The 21,574-nt window shown below is 39.3% G+C and overlaps 1 protein-coding gene across 4 annotated transcripts in view; it reads right to left on the reverse strand.

Annotated features, from left to right (window-relative positions):
• LPAR1 (lysophosphatidic acid receptor 1) overlaps positions 1 to 21,574 on the reverse strand; it is a 118,935-nt gene that overhangs the window by 36,565 nt on the left and 60,796 nt on the right. For all 4 annotated transcript variants that reach the window (XM_059657626.1, XM_059657627.1, XM_059657625.1 and 1 more), the window contains exon 3: positions 13,024 to 13,771. In XM_059657626.1, the coding sequence (XP_059513609.1) occupies positions 13,024 to 13,771 (748 nt within the window). The remainder of the gene's footprint in view (positions 1 to 13,023; positions 13,772 to 21,574) is intronic.

Consider the following 21,574-nt stretch of genomic DNA (forward strand, 5'->3'; position numbering starts at 1 on the left):
CACATTTCTTGCTTAGCATTCCAAACCTTTTTTAAATTACTACTTTATAAGCTGCAGCTACAAAAACAGTCATAGCTTATATTTATGTGACACTTCCTGTAAAAATAGCTTTCACAATCGTTATCATTTATGATCTTCACACAAATTACATTGCAGCATCTATACTTGGCAGATGGTAAAGCTGAAATTCAGAGATTAAGATTCTTGCATAAAATTTTATATCAGCCCTGGCCAGTGTGGCTCGGTTGGTTGAATGTTGCCCCATGCATCCAAAGGTCACTGTTTCGATTCCTGGTAAGGGCACATACCCAGGTTGTGGGTTTGATTCCCAGTAGGGGTGAAATGGGAGGCAGCTGATTGATGGTTCTCTCACACATAGATGTTTCTCTCTTCTTCTCTCTCTAAAATCAATTAAAATATATTTTTTAAAAAATTTTATATCATATAAATTTGGGGCAAAGTAGTAGAACTAATGTGTCTTGATGTCTAGAAAGCACTCAACTGTTAACAGTATTATCCTTATTTTTTTAGAAACTCTCATAACCATAAGTATTGACCCAGGAAAAGTTAAAATTTGGTAGATAAAAGTAACTTAAAATAAGATTAATGCTCAAACTGTACATAGTAAGAGTTATTACATATTTTTTTTAAAAAATCAAGTATTTGCAATAAAATGTAGCTATAAAATAAGGCAAGAGGAAAAATGAAAACTCACAATGGTAAACAATTTTATGTATTCAGAAAAAAACTAATGGATAAATGAAGCATTCATTTTATAATCTTTACAAAAACATTTGAGCCTCATAAAAAATTTTGGTTAAATTAAATTTGAAAAATGTTGCAAACTAGAAATGTTTTAATGATCATATAGTAAATTGTTGAAAGGATGAAGGTAGATACCTTCTCAACAAAAATTGAATGTTATTCTACTTCTGACTTTAATACTTATATTCATAAAGATATTACTTTATATCTTTAAAGTCTAATCAAAACAATGAATCAAAATAACCCATAACCAAAATAAGCTACATATTAATAAGGCTACATACAACATTATTAAGTAAAGTTGTCATTCAATAATGGCTGATGGGCAACACATTGAACATATAATGTAACAGCAGTAAATCATTTATTATGTAATGTATTATAGACATATCAATAAATACAAATGAATTTTCTAATTGATTCTCATTATTTCTGTTCCTGTTTCTAATGTCATTTAAACATATGCATGCTTTAGAGACAGATTTCTTGCCTTAAAAGTGGTAGAACCAATTCAGATTGAACTAAAATATTAAGAAATTCTATTATAAAATAATATCAATCTTACTATCTTAGCAATAGCAATGTAATAATTTATACTACAGTTAAACTTACTATCCAAATCTGGTTTCTATAGCATTGTCTTCCATTCTAAATAAGTTGTCCTTACATTTGGTAGTTTGTAAGTATGCTGGAGTACATGCCTTAGAAATCGTGCTTTTTTAACAAAAACATCTCCCTCCCTCCCCAGGACATTAGAATTTGCCAAATTAAATAGAGCTAGTGCTCTAATCTCTACAACTGCTGTTTATTTGATCATTATATATGTGCTCTGTAGGCTGTCCAAATACAACCGCTTCTGAAACCCAATTCCAGCTCCTCGATTTATAGCTCAGCTTTTCCCTTTGGGCTGGAGCAATATACCAAGAAGTATTCCCGGACACCACGTGCTCAGTGAGGTTAGTAAAGCAAAGCCCTCCAGCAGAACATGGCGAATCACTTGCTGGCTACGGCAAAAGCTTGTCACCTTTCCAGCTCATCAGTCTCCTGTGCAGGTCCTGGAACCCTGGGCTCCTATGGACTATCTTCTCTTTCCCCCAAAGAAAGGAAAATAGCTCGAGCAAATGAACTCAGACCTGCCACATGAAGGGAAGCTTTTTCAAGTGCAGAAATACCTGTTTAGAATGAACTCATGGAAAACCCTACTTAAAATGCAGCGTTCTTTGTGTCAACAAAAGTCAACCAGGGCAGGATAAATAGGTGAAGCCATGAATTTCCAGTCTCCCGATGCCAGATTAAATCCCACTTCTTCAAAAAGACCCTGTTACTGCCGTGTCACCCTCCTAGAATGTCCTATTTGCTTTGGATCATTACAACAACCCCTCTATTGGTGGAGGAGTCCTGCCAGGGTTTAAGTAAAGCCATGACCACATTCAGTCTAGACACTATCATCTTCACTAAAACACATGAATAGAAAGTAGCTTCTCAGAGGCACAGGCTGTAGTTAGACCTCAAAAAAAAAAAGTCACAGGCAGAAACACAAGGAAAAATCCTTGTTTATGTGGAAAAACAGATTTCATTAAAATGTTTTCAAGGAGCACAACAAAGAATATGTATAAGGAGATAATTCCCTTTTGAACCAGAGGTATACAACATTACCTATTCATACACACACATAATTTCTGAGAAACAAATATAAGATTCTATAAACTAGAACTTTCCCTTTATTTTTCTCCAGGCAACTCGAAATAAAAAATCAGAAACATTAAATAGGTGAAACTCCTTATGTACTTAAATCGATCCCCAGGATATTATTAAAAACTATAAGACAAATCTACTTATAGAGTTGATTATCATCTAAAATGCTTCATTGACATTAAATGCCATGTGTGCTGGGGTTGCCAGATAAAATATATGATGCCCAGTTAAATGTGATTTTATGATAATAAATGAATAGTTTTGTTAGTATATTTATGTCCCATGTAATTATTTTTATTTGCTAAATTTGGCAATTTGTGTGTCTGTGTGTGTGTGTGTGTGTGTGTGTGCTTATAGTAAGTGTAGGAGGTCAACATTTCCTGGCAACTACATCTCCATGATATACAATGTCTCTATAGAACTTTTCTTACTTTCCATGGGAGTTAATTTGCACATGTAGAAATTCATCACTTTCATTATACGTCAGTAACCATTCAAATTCATTTACTTTATAACCAGCTTGATTATGGGAATCTGCTAACTATGGTCAATTAAACAAAAATGAATGTATTATACCAGTGTAAAATGCAGGCAAAAATATTATAAACACAATATTACCTTAAAATTATACAAACCTCCCCTCCCACTCCCAGCAATCTACAAGAGATATGCAAGCCTAACAGAGCTACTATCATATCTAAGTGACATGTTAATTGCAATATAAGGAAGTAATTGAATACTGAATGCAATTCAGAGTGCAAAGGGTATCTAATAGAAACCATTTATTGCCCTGGGTTTACATGGCAAATTCCTACACATCATTTAAGACAACACCTTCAGAATGAAGCCCTTGCTGGCATTGCCGAAAGAGAAGGCAGCACTCCCATGACACCTTGCATGTTTTACCGTATTGTATTGTATTGTATTGTATTGTATTTATTTATTTATTTATTTATTTATTTATTTATATGATCTATCACGATCTACTAAAATGAGAACTCCTTCAGAACAAGGTCCATGTGTTCACTGATCTTTGCATCTCTACTCTTTAACAGAGGGTCTAGTAGATATCCAATCCCTGTTTGTTGACAAAATAACTATTACTAACAAGCTCACACTGGAACTTAGCCTTAAAAATGCCCTCGACGGACAAGATGTAGAACTGCCTTATGACTACCTTTTAACAAATACTTATTTGAATGAGACTCATTATTAAATCACATTGAATATCAGGCTACACAAGTATGTTTCTATTGTTAGTAGGGAACTTGTAAAACTCCATCCAGAATAAAAGGTATATATCATTTATTCATTCAAAAAACATCTGGAGTATGCCAAGGACGGGGCCTTATTGTAGGTGCTGGGATGTAAGATAAAGCCCGGTGATCATGCAGGGTCCATAACAATACTCCAAAGAGATTCACGAAGTAGCAGTGAGAAAGCAGGAGTTAAATATCCTTTTCCTCCGAGGTGAACAGTGATGAAGCCCAGAATAAAGGAATCACTGGTGGTCACACTGTAAGGTGAGATCAGCTGAACAACAGCAATAAAGACTCATGACCCATCTATTTGCCATTTCTTCCATTTATGACAGAAATGGTCCTTCACTGAGGATCAAAAGGAAATAGAATGATGCCCTAGATCAGCGGTTCTCAACCTGTGGGTCATGACCCCTTTGGGGGTCGAATGACCCTTTCACAGGGGTCGCCTAAGACCATCGGAAAACACATATAAAATTACATATTGTTTTTGTGATTAGTCACTATGCTTTATTTATGTTCAATTTGTAACAATGAAAATACATCCTGCATATCACATATTTACATTATGATTCATAACAGTAGCAAAATTACAGTTATGAAGGAGCAACAAAAATAATTTTATGGTTGGGGGTCACCACAACATGAGGAATTGTATTAAAGGGTCGCGGCATTAGGAAGGTTGAGAACCACTGCCCTAGATAAATGACTGGGCTGCTAGCTGTGTCCTAAGCCTTGCATGTCCATGTGAAGGAGTGATGACCCTTTCTAATAGATACTGACAAAGTGGCCTGTTGCATTTTAATGGTCAACACCACTTAATCATCTCCAGGGAGTTACCAGGCCAAAAAGCCATTCCCTGTGGTGCTGCTAGAGATTTTCATACAAAGGGCTGAGGCTCGACAAATAAGATGCCAAAAACCCTGCAGTTCTGATGTATCTTTGGAAAAGCAAAGGTCACTGAGAATAAATTTACAGCCTGTTATTAGAGACAACAGTTGCTAAAACACACTTTATACCAGCCGTGGGCAAACTACGGCCCGCGGGCCGGATCCGGCCCGTTTGAAATGAATAAAACTAAAAAAAAAAAAAAAAGACCGTACCCTTTTATGTAATGATGTTTACTTTGAATTTATATTAGTTCACACAAACACTCCATCCATGCTTTTGTTCCGGCCCTCCGGTCCAGTTTAAGAACCCTTTGTGGCCCTCGAGTCAAAAAGCTTGCCCACCCCTGCTTTATACCATGTCACAGAAATGAAGCACCATCTCAACCACCAAATTCACTATGTATGTATGTGGGCAGGTGGGTGCGTGTGGGCACGTCAGAAAGAGAAAGAAAGAAACGAGTGGGGGAGGGAATGTGGGTGTGTCAGAAAAAGAAAGAAAGAAGGGAGGAAACGTAAAAGGAGTGATCATACCTGCTACCACTTAGAGGAAGTGCATTTTATTAGCCAGATCCCTCCCGTGTGGTTTACATGAATCAGCTCATCTGATGCTCCCAATCACTTGATGAGAAAGGTTTTACCGTCCTTATTTTATTAATTCTGAAACTGAGACTCAGAAGTCATTGCCTCCCAGTTATGAAACTAACAAGTGAGGAGTCAAAATTCCAATCCCAAGCCCTGACCTATTCTATTCCAAATCTAAGCTCTCAAGTCCTAAGCAACAGTGATTACCAGTGGTCACCACAGTTCATTCAAGGAATCTTTGCATCCCTCATGACCTTGAATGATAAGATCAAATGGCTGTGCAGCACAGTCTCAGCTAGACAAGGTCTGAATCCTTCTCATCAGACCTAAAATAAGGAAGAGCTTCATGTGCTGGCAGCTCTGTCCACACCTCAAAAGGAACTCTGTTAGGTTAACGTGGTATTTTTTATTTGTGTTTATGCTTTAAAGTTCCTTTTGAGTAAAAATATTTGAATAAAGTGGAGCAACAAAAGGGTATAAAGAGCTGGTATTTGAAACTTTTCTCTCTTGACCGGCCCAAGGTTTGGGGTCTGGGCAGCACGATGGGGCTTCCACAGGGTGTCTCTCCGGACCACACCCACGGTGCCAAGCCAGCGCTGGCCAAACAAACAATCAAAGCTCTCATGAATATTCTCTCGGGCTCGTCCTCAAAGAGGCCTTCAGTGAGAACCCACAGGGACTGGAGCTTTGGTTCCTCTTCAGATCAACAGGATGTGCCGCTGGTCACCTGTGGCCGGGGAATAAGAGAGTCTTGTACCCACTCCCTTCCCCCAGCAACAGGACCAACTGGGAAGCCCTCCCTTCCTGGCACGTGGCTCCCTGCTGCAGAGTCAAGCAAGAAATCCATTTCTTTGAGACTATCCTCTGTAAACGTGTGCCACTCCCTTGAGTAGGGGATATATGGCTAATGCCAATTATTAAAGAAGCGGATGTGGAGAAACGTCCCAGTCCCTTGCTTTTATTCCAGTTCTATGAGTGTTTTCCACTAGAAAATTCTACATGGTAGAATTCTACATGGATCCACGGTAGCTAGGCCCTTGTCATTTTGTTTATGGAGTAATACAGAAAACTCAAAATAATCTTAAAAAGCAAACTGGCCAACTTCATCCTACAGATAAAGGTACAGAGAAATTAATGCATCGAGAATATAATTGCCCAAAATCACCCAGTTAATGGAAGAATCAGGAGTAGATCCCAGAGGCATTCTGCTTCAATGAAAATGAATGAGAACGAACACACACACACAAACACACACTGTAAAACAAACAATAAAAAAAAGACAAATGAAAAACAAATACAACACTGTTATGAAGAAAGCTAACAGGATACTAATATACACTGAGTGGCCAGATTATTATGACTAGCCCGATTATTATGACCACCCCATCAGTACAATGAAGTGAATTAGTTATGCAAATAATAATAAAATCTTGAGAGTATTTGCTTAGGAAGTTTTCAATATTCAGTATTTTTGGAAGTGTCAATGAAGAACTGATGGGGTGGTCATGTTAATCTGGCCGGTCATAATAATCTGGCCACTCAGTGTATGTGAAAACTACACAATGTGTAAGTAATTCAGTTTCCGATGACTTTTGTCAAAGATCCATTATAGAGATTACCAATTGGTGCCAGGTACCGCAACAGCCACTGTTTACACCTAATCCGGGCTACCCCCGTCGATACATGTTCATGCTCACAGAAGGAAGTGTGATCGGACTGAACAAGGCGGATGCTCAGGCAGTAAGAAGAGCGCCCCCGGGAAGAAAGCAAACCGGGATCTTGGCTTGGGCCACCAATTAAAAATTCAGTCCTAAATTTCTCAACCAACTTGGAAACTTCAGTCTCTTTATAAGATGAGTGAGTTACATGGTGTGCTTTTAAGTGCCCTTTCAGCTCTAAAATTCGAAATCTAGAAAGATCCTTGCTTTTAAAAAAAAAAAAAAAAAAGATGGAAGTTCTGCCCTAACCAGTTTGGCTCAGTGGATAGAGCATCGGCCTGCAGACTGAAGGGTCCCAGGTTTGATTCTGGTCGAGGGCATGTACCTTGGTTGCGGGTACATCCCCAGTAGGGGGTGTGCAGGAGGCAGCTGATCGATGTTTCTAACTCTCTATCCCTCTCCCTTCCTCTCTGTAAAAAATCAATACAATATTTTTTTTAAAAAAATGGAAGTTCTTCTTTACCAGTTTTACACAATGGAACAAGTCCAGTGTTGAACTCTGCACTTAAAATGACAAAAGAAAACCTAGAAAGAATATTAATAAACAAACAAGAGGAAAGCAGAACCTACAAGGAGGGTGACACACTCTGGGTTGACCAGACCATTCTTGGTGTATGCCTGTCTTCCCATGCCCTAACCACTTAATGCCTGTTTTCCTTAAATAAAAGTGTCTCGGTTTGGATGATAAATTACATGGTTAATCCTATAAGGAATTGCTGCCATTTATCTTGGGGAATCAATCCTTCAGCATCTCTGGTCACATACAGGCAAAAGCCCAAACCCTTTATTGTGTTATGAAGACTTTGCTCTCTCTCCAGTCAAAACGCAGTGGGACGTACCTACTCTTCGCTGATCACACCTGACTACTTTCAGTTCCTCAAAGGTAAGGACCTTTGCTCCTGCTCCTGCTTAGCTTCTCCTCCATCCCCACCCACACGGTGGCCAGCTCCTCCACAATCAGGAAGACTGAGCCGAGTACTGCCTCCTGTGGGAGGTCCTCTCTTCCCTCCACTCGGGATTCTCTACCCAGACCTCTACTGCCACCTGGGCCCCACTGTCCGGCCGCTCTTCCCTAGTCTCCTCTCCTACACGAGAAGCTCTGTAAAGAATGGGGTGTATCACTCACCTTTTCATCCCTTAGCATTCAAGCAGCACTCAACAACATGTCTGGTGAATGAAATAGACAAGTACCTAAGGATTTGCTAGCAGGATACTGGCCAAGTTATCTTTCATCAGAGTGAACAAGAAAGAAAACAATGGACTTGAACTCATCTGGCCCCATCACTAGTACCGCGACCAGGAAGTCCCTTGAATGGTATGTTCCTACGATGGAAGGTCACAGTCTACAACAATCCTGCAGCTGCATTCCAGTTCTGCTACTGACAAAAGTGTTGGATAAGTCACGCACCCTATCTTAACTCAGTCCCTTCGGTCTGACACGGGAGAAAGACAACTGTCCTTGGTGTAATGGTACAAACAAGTGCATGAAGAGTAGGGCCCAGAGAATGTAGGTAATAAGGGGTAATTTAGCTCCAGTGGTGATCATTTCCAGCCAGAACAGATCAAACTAGAAAAAGAGTGTAATAAGCCCCACAGAATCATAAGCCCCACCTGGATTTATGTTGCTTTATGTCCCTCACTCTGTCCCAGGGCTCAGGGGCAAAACCCTGCACACTGTCACCATGACTGTCTCTTTCTAATTCCTGGGTTTCCTCTCCTAATTATCCCCAGTAGAAGTGTCGTCACAAGGAATAGAGCAGGAAAGGCTGGGACTTACAAGTCAAGACAGACTGTGGTCAAATAAGGAAGAACTTGCCTGCCACTCTGATTCAACTCGGTAACAAACTCAGAAGGAATTCTTGGTAAAATGTCAAGCAGGGAGACTTCGAGCCTGGGGAAGGATTACATGACCTCATGCTGGGATAATAAACCCTCGAGTGAACTATACCTGTAACAAAACACTCACTCAATCATCAGCAGTCGGTGATGGTGCCGCGACTGCAAACAGAGGGGAAGGGCTGATAAAAACGCCAGTCCTGAGCGTCATCATTGGAAACAAAAGGAGGAAAGGAATGCTCCTTCAAGCTTTCTTCCACCCAGGCAACAAAGCCCAGGCAGCTAGGCAGTATCAACAGAAACAAATGGGGCCACAGTGTTTCAATTTAACAGCACGGCGCTGTTCAAACTTCATAACAGAACACAGCACAGTGCGGGTGATTGTTCTTATTATGGAGATACAGGCTAGCATGGGCTCTGGAACAGAGAGGGCCTGACGGGAACTCCAGCTCCTGTACTCACCTAGCGGCGTGACCTTGTGCAAGTTACCTAACGTCTCTGTCCCTAAGTTTTCAAAGAGGAAGATAACAAGTACATAATGGTACCTACACTCCACAGGGCTGCTATTACAAATACTAATTTCTATGGTAGACCAGCTCTGGGCAAAGGATTAATGCTACATAAGAGTTTGACAACCCAGCTGGCGTGGCTCAGTGGTTGAGCGTCGATTTCTGAACCTGGAGGTCACGGTTTGATTCCTGGTCAGGGCACATGTGTGGGGCGTGCAGGGGGCAGCCCATCAATGATTCTCTCTCATCACTGATGTTTCTATCTCTCTCTCCCTCTCCCTTCCTCTCTGAAATGAGGTTATAAAAAAAAAAAATAAATAAATAAATAAATAAGAGTTTGACACATACAAGTATTAAGATCCAGTGCTCACTCAAAAGTTGCTTATATACAACCTTATGCTTAGAAACTGATACAGGTATTGCCACCATAAATCTCAAAGGCACCTATATTTTATGCTGACTCCCAGGAATTTGACTTGTTGACCAACAAATCCTCTTCCTGATCATGAGGACTGAACAACCCAGAGGTCACTTTAACATAGTGAATCAGAAACTGAAGGTTCTCTGCCGGGAGCTGGTCCATCCTTGCTGTTTTAAGGGACCTGGCATATATGGCATACAGTTCTTAATATGTTTGCTCACCTTCTTGGCGCTGTGTTTTAACCAAGGTCACCTCTCCGAGAAAGGTTGAATCCCCAGGTAGGGATTTTCCCCTGAAGTTAGGGAGGGAATAAAACCCCTCAACTAAGTGCCAAGCGGGTAATTAATCCCTTTAACTACGAACAATCATGCTTAAACTACATAATCTTTTCTCCCTGGAATGGAGATAAGAAACGCCCTAACCTTTGGAATAGAAATTGACAGGATTAAAATCAACTGGTATAAATACAGACGTAACAAGACAGCAAGAGACAGAATTCAGAACACAGAACTTATAAGACAGAACTTCAGAGACAGGGCTTGGAAGACAGGACCAAGAGAGACAGAGCCTAGGCACAGAACCTACACAGAACGTTCTATAGAGACAGAAGAACTTCGCTGGAGAGAACATGGCAAAAGATCCTGGACTGAACCTGACTACAGAAATTGGCAAGAGAACCTGACTAGAACCTGGTGACTGAACCTGACTGGAGTACCTGGATAGAACCTGGCTGGAGAAACTGAGCAGAGCCTCTCTGGAGATCCAGACCAGAACTTGGCTGGAGATCCTGGCTAGAGATCCTGGCTAGGCTGCTGATCAACTGAACGCTGTCTCCGTGTCCTTCCTTCTTCGCCGACTCCGTCCACACCTTTGGGGACCCCTGGACCCGCTGGGGTTGGACCCCAGCAGTTCTCTACACAACTAATCCAACTATAATCATCCCCCAAATAAATGAAAGTAAGATAAACGTATTATGTGCTGAGCATCCACGTGGCCAGTCGCTTTGCAAGCTGTTGTATTTTGATTGGAAGATAACGTGGAGAAAATGGGCAACGCATCTTTGCAATCCCTGCCTATCATCACAAGGCTGACAAACTGGCAGGGGAGATGGATATTAAAAATAAAATGTGCACCCAAAACCCCACTGTCAATAAACTAATTTACAATAAAGAGAGCTTCAAGTAGACTAGAATTCTTGTTCCTACAAGACCAGCCCTTCTCTTGCGTGCAGTCGTGACTACGCAGAATTCAGGCAGCAGAGTCCATTGTGTGAATGGTTTCAGGTGTCACCTTGACAAGTATCTGCATAGGATGTGAATTCCCTATCCTAAGCTTGCTAACCACCCGCCCCACTCATTCTCCCATTCTTACTGCTCTTCTCAAAAAGGCTACAGTCCATTTATTTAATTTCTCTTTCCTATGTTACAGTCACATACACATAAAACTTCTTCTGTTACATACCTACTGAAATAATGCTATTTCCCCACAGGTTGTCACCTGTATTTGATATCTGTAGAGTCTACAAGCTTAAACATCAGAGGGCAACATTACTTTTGTTATGTTTAAGTTTGGGGTTGGTGTGCCAGGGTGGAAGGGGCATGTAGGGCAGATATACACTGAAACTACTGCCTCATAAACCCTCCAAATCATTCTCATTTAACCTACAAAGCAACCCAGGGAGACACAAAAGTTAATGTACATGAGTCTTGAAGCATACTGCATACCTGAATTTGTTAGGCATTATACAAAGGTCAAAGTCAAAACAAGAACTTGGCAGGTTCATACTCCAAGTTCAATAGTCCTTTTCTGCTAGCGGCTCTATGAACTGTGAGCAGCAGCACTTGAGGAAAAGTGGCCCCGAAAAGATGTGTTTCATCTATCATGGAAAATACGTCCTCGTGGCACAGGTATGCTCAAGTTCCCAAGGTTTTTGGTGACAATTAACATATAGGGAAACCATTTTTATACTTCTACTAAGCTTTGTTGGAAGGAATAAGATCATCTCATATCTGAGGGGCTGGAGTCCCCAGTGGGAATATTATCTGTGTCCAGTTAGTTACAGATAGGACTTTAGTTGTGTCAGCAACTCCCAGGTCTCATCCTTATCCTTAAGGTCCACATGAGGGTCTCAATCAGAAAACTCAGCTATGACCTCCACGATGCATTTGCCCTAATCAAAATAAATGGGACCAATGCCTCAACCAGAATGCTAGTTTACTCCGTGATGATGAGGGCTCTAGCTCTTCCCAGGGACTAAATGAACGTAAGTCCTGGAGTTTCAGAGGAGCCTCACAATCCCAGTCACATTCATTCAACACGGCTTTAGAAATTGGCCCAAAGAGTATTAGAGGAACTTTCCACTGAATTTCCATGGGGAAAACTGAAATGCTAAAAGATATTTTTAAAAACGTGATCAAACACTATTCTGAATATAGTCTATGGAGAAAATGTGATCCAATAGGGTAATTAGTTAAACGAATTCTCACTGGCTGAACTTTTAAATGACGCACTCTGAGCTCCAAGAGAAATGTTCTGTGTGTATCCTTTTTGTGGGTAAATCTCCAGGGGTCAGAAGAGGACCTGGAACTTAGATGTTCTTTAATTCCCTGAGTACTTAAATGAAGAAATAAAAATATTCCTCCTGGTCATTACCATGAATTCTTCATCCAGGAAAAACAATAGCTATTTAAAGGCAAAAGTTATTTGTGTATACATAGAAGAATAAAAACTTGCTCCTCACCTTAAAATAAAAATTAACTTCTACTACTATAAATAGAAAATTAATGGGGAAAACACTAAGTTTTCATAGAGATGAAGAATGCTATTGATTCAAACCCATTTATGCAGTAAATCTATACAAAACCTTGATATGCTACCTACCTGTGTGTAGTGACAATTACAGAATGTGAAAGATAACTTATTTAAAAATAGATCCATAAACACAGCTATCTATGAAAGCATATTCATATTACATAATAAACACTTTCTATCTGAAAACACTTTCATAGAGACCACAAGGCAAAAATCCCACAACTGGGCTACAGGGAAACCTGCAAAGCTAGAATTTTCAACACTTGATAGACAAACTCATCAATGACATCGTTCACATCATCATTCACACTGAGCCACTGAGACATGCATTTCCCTAAAGCTAATTCTGTCATTGCAGAAAGACTGGGATGCTGACTTCACCACAGAGATTTGATAAAAAGTACTTCATCCCCTTGTAAGTCCTACAGACCTACTGGTGAATATTCATAACATCGTTTACCACTATCCCAAACTAACGTAGTTTATAGTAAGACATGGAGAATCCGTAGAGTAAGTGACAGTCAAGACAACGCTTACCGAGCACAATGACCACAGTTTTCAGAAGACTCATCATGGTATCGCGATTCCGCCGGGGTCCAGAACTGTGCCGGGACATTCTCATAGTCCTCTGGCGAACGTAGCCAAAAATATGAGCGTAGAGGACTACCATGACGACAAAGGTCACCAAGTTGAAAATGGCCCAGAAGACTAAGTAGGAGTCACTGTAGAGGGGTGCCATGTTGGAACAATGTTCAATATCACAGATGCAATTCCAGCCCACACTGGGAATAGCACCCATCACAATGGCCATGGTCCAGATGACCACAATCACCACCACCACCCTCCGGTTGCTCATCCGCGTGTGGAGCTGCATGCGGAAAACGGTAATGTGCCTCTCGATCGCAATGGCCAGCAAATTGGCCACCGAGGCCGTCAGGCTGGTGTCAATGAGGCCCTGACGGAGCAGCCACGTGCTGACAGTCAGTCTCCGGGTATTGGGTCCCGTGTTGAACATTAGGTAGAAGTAGGCCAACCCAGCAAAGAAGTCTGCAGCGGCCAGATTAGCCATTAAGTAATAAATAGGGAAATGGAAGCGGCGGTTGACGTAGATGGCCACCATGACCAGTAGGTTGGCCAACATGATGAAGATACAGACGGTGATCCCAAGTCCCATCACCAGCTTGCTGACTGTGTTCCATTCTGTGGCGAGATACTTCCCACTCCTGTTATAGAAGAAGGCGATGGACTCGTTGTAGAAGCACTGTGGTTCATTCATGGCTGTGAACTGAGAGAGAGAGGGAGAAAGATGAAAACCAAAGAAAAAAAGAAACCACAGGGTCCAAATAAAAAGACATATAGATAACACAAGATTTCGATGGTAAATGTCACACACACAAAAAAGCAAAGAATTTGAAAATCTGCTTCTGCAAAATGTTCTATGATTATGTTGAAACCTCAAGGTTTCTCACTGTATTACTATCCTCAAGAGTTTCAAGATTAAAGACAGTTGGAGTTAAATAAATGACAAGGTCTGTGCTCCGTGGTTGCACATCATTGATGTTTACTAGAAAAGCCACACGGCCCAGAAATCTTACTTAAAATACATGAGAAAGATGAGAATTCTACAGAGCATTACAACTGGAATATTTATCATAGTAAAATCTACGTGGGCCTGTTATTTAGGGCATCTGTAAACATAGTTGGTTTATAGATAGGGTATCATTGCCCTATTATTCAGCATTTCTGTTCTCACATAGAATGTCCTGTCTGTGACAGACATTTTTAATACAGGTCCCCACAAGGACCAGCAGTCCCGACATTTCAAAGAGGTCACTATGGATCAAAGCTTCTTTGCCCAAAGCCAGCATTTGCTGTTCAACATTCCTGTGGGCAGCACTGTCTACCCCCACGACTCCTTGTCCCCAGAATAGCAATCGTTAACCAGTCTATGATGTTTGAAGACCTTTTTCTTTTTGGAAGACATAAGAAATATGTCACCTAACGCAACGTCCAAAGAGCAGCTGACCTTTTGATGCTGCTCTACAGACAGCAAGGTATACTTAGATTAGATAAAGAATGTCTTCTAAAATGTGGAACGGTAAATAATGCATAATGTGTTTTCTTATTTTTTAACATCATCAACTAGAATATATTTGCTTATTATTTATACCTTACTTGAATCCAAAAAGGGCTGAGGAAGTCTATAATAGAACTAGAGGCCCAGTGCATGAAATTCGTGCACGGGTAGGGTCCCTAGGCCTCAGGGACCTTTCAGTGCATTGGATGACACTCAACCAACTGAGCCATACCAGCAGGGTGAAAATATTTTTTGAAGACAGTTCACATCTACCTTTTTCCTTTTCTTTGGTATTGCGCTTAATTAATTACTTAGCAAATGTGATCTCTATTTTTTAACCTCTATTTTTTAAATTTTTTTTTTTTTTACTTTTGGGTGTAGTTGACATTCTAATACTAAGTGAGTTTCAGGTGTGCAGAATTATTTTAGACCAAATATTCTACTCAATATCCACAGTCTGTGCATAAATGTTTACAAACCCTGAAAGTTCCCAAACAGTATAAACGTTTATTAAATGGTTAGTCTTTTAATTCATCCATACATCAAGAATCTCTTTCCTCATCTAGACTTGAAAAGCTCTAGATCATGCTTCTACCATTACACATACCATGTTGTATAATTATTTATAGCTTAACACATTACAGATGGATCATGAGAATTCTCACTTCATATTACACAGTGTTTTTACAAAGTATCATACTTTAAAAAGATATTAGCTTTGTAAGAACATGTAATAAATAACTTCAAAATGCAATGGGTATTTTCATTAATTTTAAAGCATGCCTTTAACATTTATGTAAAATGTTTTTTGTACTCGTTCAATACAAACTTATCTGGCCACTGGGTAAAGCTAGCAATAAAACTACTGGTCCGCAATGTGTTAACTTGTCTGTTTCTTGGAGATCATAGTCCGGGGAAGTAGTGAAGATCTTGTCCTACACATATTGGTGTCTTATGTACCTTCCATAGAATCTCATTCCCTTGAGATCTGGGCATTTGGCTTAACATGTTCCATTCCACCCAAATCTTGCCATTACTCTGTGTAACTCATCTCATTTTTTTGCCTTTCAGTTTCTGACCTCATCTCTGATGACCTTCTATTTCATTACAACATAGCTACCCACTCCCATGGCCACACCCTGGACTTTGCAACCATTCAGAACTCCCTTTGGAAATAATTAATTTATACAGCAAATGTTGTGCATCGAAAAACCACCAAACATGAATCTAAGTAATTGCTCTTCATGTGGTTATTCACCAAAGCAAACATCAAAAATAATTCTTAAAGATATAATTATAAAAATAATAATTTAATAATAAATTACTGTATCAATAAGAACTTGAAAATAAGGAACTCAGAAGTATGCAAATAACTGTTAATATTCTTATTAATCAGGTAAGATTCAACACATACTATTTAAATTATAACAATAATTTTCAAAAATAAGTTTAAATATGATGATTCAAAAACCACCAAATGAGATTAATATACTAAAGAAGGATGACTACTTTTCATATTACAGAAGATAAAAAGAGTGAAAATAGGGGAAAAGATAATGCATAGAACGGTAATTTTGTAAAATGTATATAGATCAGACTATAAATTATTTTATTTCCTTCTTTAGAAAAATAACTAATATTTATTGCAAGAAATTTAGGGAAAAACACATAGACAAAACTCTCAATAAATACTTTTTTTTAACTTTATTATTCCAATATCCAAATCACTATAATTAGACATTTCTCTGTAATAAGTTACAGAAATGTGCCCTGCCCAAGCAAAAAGATGTAAATAAAATGGGATTAACCCCACATTAAATTGTCCTCAAAACTAGAAAGAGGACATTCATGCCCTTTTCAAATCCATCGATTACATCTCAGGATCATGGGTCGTTGGCTGCTCTGCAGAACAGCTGTTCCAAATCCCAGAATGTACCTCACTCTATCATGTGATCTCAAAAGAAGTCAAAACACATCTGCCAAACCCAAACTCGAAGAGGCACATGTGGTATTCATCTTCACTGCGCACTTCATTTATTCATTCGCACGTTCACAAACATTTATGGAATGCCAGGTGTGGGCATGCCATTGCACTACACCAGGCCTCCAAGGGGTGCCAACAGGACACACCTGAGTGCCTGCTGTGGAGCCACTCACAGCCCGGCCAATGGGTTTTTTAATCTCCTGAGAGACAATTACATATTCATTAGCAGAGGGGAAAAGGGAACACTTGGCACCGCTCTCAGACGAGTAATTAAAACTATGTGACTTAGTAAGTACTTCGATAAGAATGTAAATATGTACTCTACTGCCATTCTAAAGGAGAGATTTTAATCTATGCTGGATAAAGGACCAGTAATAAGACATAAATCAAACCATCTCGGTCTCCCACTTCTGCTAAAGCAAACAATGGGGTGGCTGAGGACTTCTTCCTGATCCAATGCTCACCGGCTAATGTGTTCAGCAGGTCTCCCAGACGCTCTGAGTGCGGATTTTCTCATCTGTAAAGTAAGGTCTGAGTCGCCTCTAAGGCTTCTTTGATTCTAGCTCTTAAATGTAAAACAATCAGACCTTTGACTCATTTCCTCCCCCAAAAATAATTAGAAAAGAGATAGTACAGAATTAAATGCCATTAATGCTCTATTAAGAAATATAATCCCCACACTTTTTATGGCCTCAAATTAGAAACAATTCAAAAAATGGGATCATTTGCCACTAGACCTAGAAAATAGGCCACAAAACAATGCTGATTCGAACAAAAAATGTTTTAAAGTTAGAATCTTTAAACTAGCTGAAGAACATGCAAATACTAGATTTTTAAGTTTATCTGAAAAAAGTACATAAGATGTTACTTCTTATAAAGTAACAATATCTTTAATATGATGGACAGGGTGAGGCAAAAGTAGGTTTACAGTTGTGAGCAGGCAAAACACGGTTAAAGCTTTTGTAATAATCATAATCTGTAGGTCTTTTTCCATGCGGACAACTGCAAACCAATGTTTGCCCCACCCTGTGCACATATCTAAAAAGAAACTATGGGAAATAAATTATAAATGAATGAAAACACTTTGAATTTTTTTACAACCTCTTGTAACAGGCTGACATAAAGTGGGCAACACCATACCTGTCAAATTTCCAAAGAGAGTGAGTTTTGAGTTGGTCCTAAGAGGAAGAAATGGGAAAATTCACTAAAAATACAAAGACATGCCCGAGGAAAACATGTCTTCTAGATGGACTGCTGAACTCAAAGGGATGCAAGCCAAGGTGATAGGCTGCCCTGCAAGCAGATTGTCAGATTATGGGGGAAAAACATTAAATATTATTGGGAAAAGATGAGCCCGTGGTCTTGACTGAGGCAGTGAGTTAGAACAGAGATCCAATCATTAGGCTAGGAGTCTTGAAGATCTCCATATCAGTAAAAGAATAGACCAGAAAATAATAATAATAATCTACCCACTTGCCCTGGGGAAAACAAGGGCGTCTGTCTATTTTAGCTTGGGCTTCTGGTTGGGATATAAATAAAAGATTCCCTTCAGAAATCAGGATCCCAAGCCTGTAACTCACACACAGTTGGGCTTTGAAGTTAGTCTCTTTGTCAAGTCTGAGAACCCACAAAAGGAGAAATTAACACAAAGCTTGTGGTATCCCCATCCCCTCCCACGCCCTATGCAGATATCCTGTACGAAAATCGGCAGAACAGTCCGCAACAGGATTAGACCCAAGATTTAAGACAAAACTGGTTGAGTTTTTGTGTTCCCCCTTTTCCACTTCTACTGGTTCAAGAGCAACATTTTCTATTTCTGTTCGTTAATGCTTACTTTTAATATTTTAACATGCGTACTTGACTAAAGGGCATCCTTTGCCCTTGACAACCTTACTGTGGTTCAGCATTTACTTCCATTTATTTTGACAATGACCTAAAATTACTTAATATTACTGTTTTGATTTTATATTTTCAGAGTTTATTTATTTGATTATCTTTATATGATGCCAGAACAGCCATGATACAAGAACAAACAAGGAAAGTAAAAGTTAAATAAATTATCAGTAAATATGATTTAAGAGCATAAATGAAAAGTTCCTAAATAAATATATTTCATACTTATACTTTATACTTACATTATATATAAGTTACATTATATAATTATATGTCATATTATGTTATGATCTCATATAAATATCTATAATAATAAAAGTGTAATATGCTAATTAGACTGGACATCTTTCTAGACAAAGTCACCGTGGGCAGGGGGCGTGGCAGAGGTGGCAAGGCCCACAGCCATGGCGGCGATGGGCGGGGGCCGGGGCCAAGAACTTTGCACGAATTTCGTGCATTGGGCCTCTCGTTATATATAAATATCATATATGTTATGATGACTAAATAGGGTTTATTCCAGAATGTAAAGGTGAATGCAAACATTTAAAAATCTGGTAATAGTATTGACCACATGAACAAATTCAGGAAAGAAAAAAGGCAGTTCATCTCAACAGACACAGAAATGTATTTGGTAAATTTTAATACCCTTTCATGATAATTTGGCAATCCATAGATTACTTATATTTTCCCACATATGTATATCCACAAACACATGTGGAAAGATGATAAATATCAATTTATGGTCTGAGCTAAGAGGGAGGTTAATAAAATCAGGACATACAAGGGGCTCCAACATTATTCATTTGTTTTACTTATTAAAACCCAAAATTTTGAAGCAATTACATCAAAACGCTAAATTTTTACAAAGCTAGGTAATAGCTATACTATTGTATTATAGTACTCTCTCCACTTTTCTGTATGCTTGACATATATATTATATACATACTTATATATTATATATATATATTTTTTTTTTTTACAAAAATCTAATTTAATCCGAGTTGCAGCAAATGGTTCTGTTGCCAATAAAAGATGGAGGGGAGCAAGGAGGGGGAAGAGAAGTGGCAAGCACTATTACTAGATCTCATCAGGCCCAAAGAATGATTAGTGGATCAAAACTAAAAGATGGGATGATGCTTCACTTAAATTTTCTATTTCTTAGGAAACAAATAAAGGGTATGGGAGATAACATTGTAGATTTATAGTGGCTGAAAGCTTAGGCCTTAGAATCCATGAGACCTGGGTTCAAATTCTACTCATAGAATTTTTATTGTGATTGCATTAAAGCTATAGATGCATTTGCAGAGAACTTACATCAAATCAATGCTCTTAAGATTCATAGACATGGTATCTATTTAAGTCTGTTTTAATATCTATTAGTAAAGTTTTATAAATAATCTCAAAGAGTTCTTACACCTATTTTATTATTAGAGTTATTCCAAAGTAATTGATACTCTTAATGCACTTACATATAGATTTGGGGGATAATTTTCTCATCTAAGTTGTTTATTATTGAAATATAATTGACAAATAACATTATTAGTTTTAAGTGTTCAATTTTCTTAAAACTAGGATTGTACACCCATTTCTTTACACTTGTAAAGAAATATGTTGTATCCTACCAGCTATATATATTGTACTCTTTTTTTCTTATAAACAGCTTGTCTATACTTTTTTTTCTATAACTAGCCTAGAAGAAAGCAATAGAATATACAACAAAAAATAGACATCATTTAATATTTTAAGTATTTAAAGCAAATTATGTTTAATAATTTAATGGGGGAAATCATGAAAAACATTCTCATAAGACCAAATGTGTATTCCTGATACACAATTTCAGTTTGACATCCTGGTGTAACTAAGACTATAATCCACACAGATTCCCTGTTCTTGTCTCTCTTTTTTCTCCACTGTCACGGAGCCGAAGTCCCATCTGCAGGTTCGGAGTTGCCCGCTTTTCAGATCTAATCTTGAGTAAGACAGCAGGCTGATGGGCAGCTGAGCCGCTCCACACTGACACGTCTCACAGAGGGAGGCCCTCTACCCAACCATGACTGCTGAGTCTAAATTCCCGCGGGTCATCCCCATACAATACAGCATGCCAGAGGGAAGCCCTGGACACAGGCCAGGCGCTGGGATTCTTCTGGAGTCCTCCCCTCCATTGTTTCTGCCAGGTTACTTCAGCGACCTCATCAACCCCAACCAAGTTAATGCTAAACAGAGTTCTAGATAGGCAAAGCCGTGAGAGTTGACCCAGGCCAAAAACCGGATGAACGTCTCTTCCTTCCAGGCCTGAACTAAGGCTCTAAAACCTCCCTAAGCTGGCTGGTGGCGAGTCCTCTACGTGCAGAGATTTTGAAATCAGGCCGCTACCTAGTTCACCAACAACCATACCTACCCCTCTTCCTGCAGGACTGACGTTCTTGCTCTCAAACATCGTCTGAGTCTTTGAAAGTTGCTTTATTGCCAGCCTTGTCTTTCAAGAACTAATGTGCTCCGTGGTCCTTGCTTAAACATCTTGTTTGGTGCTGCAGAGCAGGTATCAACCTCTCTCCCTTCTCTCCCAGCCTGAGCCTGCCCAGGATAATCATTTATGAAATGGGGTAAGTGGAACTTAAGGGCAGTTCTTTCTGTGATGCTAGGCAATTACCGAATGGCAGCATCATCACAGAGCAGATGAAGGTTGATTTCTGTAAATGACAGTCTTATTACAGCAAGGTACAGTTCTCAAAAGACATAAATCCCCTGGGCCCTATTATTATGATCTCCTCAGCTGGTTCAAAAAACAGCAGGGCGTTGTTCCACCTTAGTGTTTATTCACGGAGAAGCTACGACAGAAGTTCAAAGAAAACGAGCTGGAGAAGTTCGTCGCGGGGAAAGGAAAACAGGCAAACAGCACCATAATGGGCAGGAGGAGGGAGAAGGCCACATCTCTTTGAAGGATAAACAGGTAGCTCCATTAATCATTAAAGACTAGCCATTTAGAAAGGATGCATTGGAAAGAAAGAGAAACAAACGTGAAAGGTCTCATTTGTGGCTGACCCTAGGTATCCTGGTACAATTTTGTCCTAAGAATAGAGAACTCAAAATGTGCCCTCGGATTCTGAAATATGATCGCCTCTCAAACTCTATCT

Source organism: Myotis daubentonii, chromosome 11 (assembly GCF_963259705.1).
Source record: "Myotis daubentonii chromosome 11, mMyoDau2.1, whole genome shotgun sequence".
NCBI classification, from domain to species: domain Eukaryota; kingdom Metazoa; phylum Chordata; class Mammalia; order Chiroptera; family Vespertilionidae; genus Myotis; species Myotis daubentonii.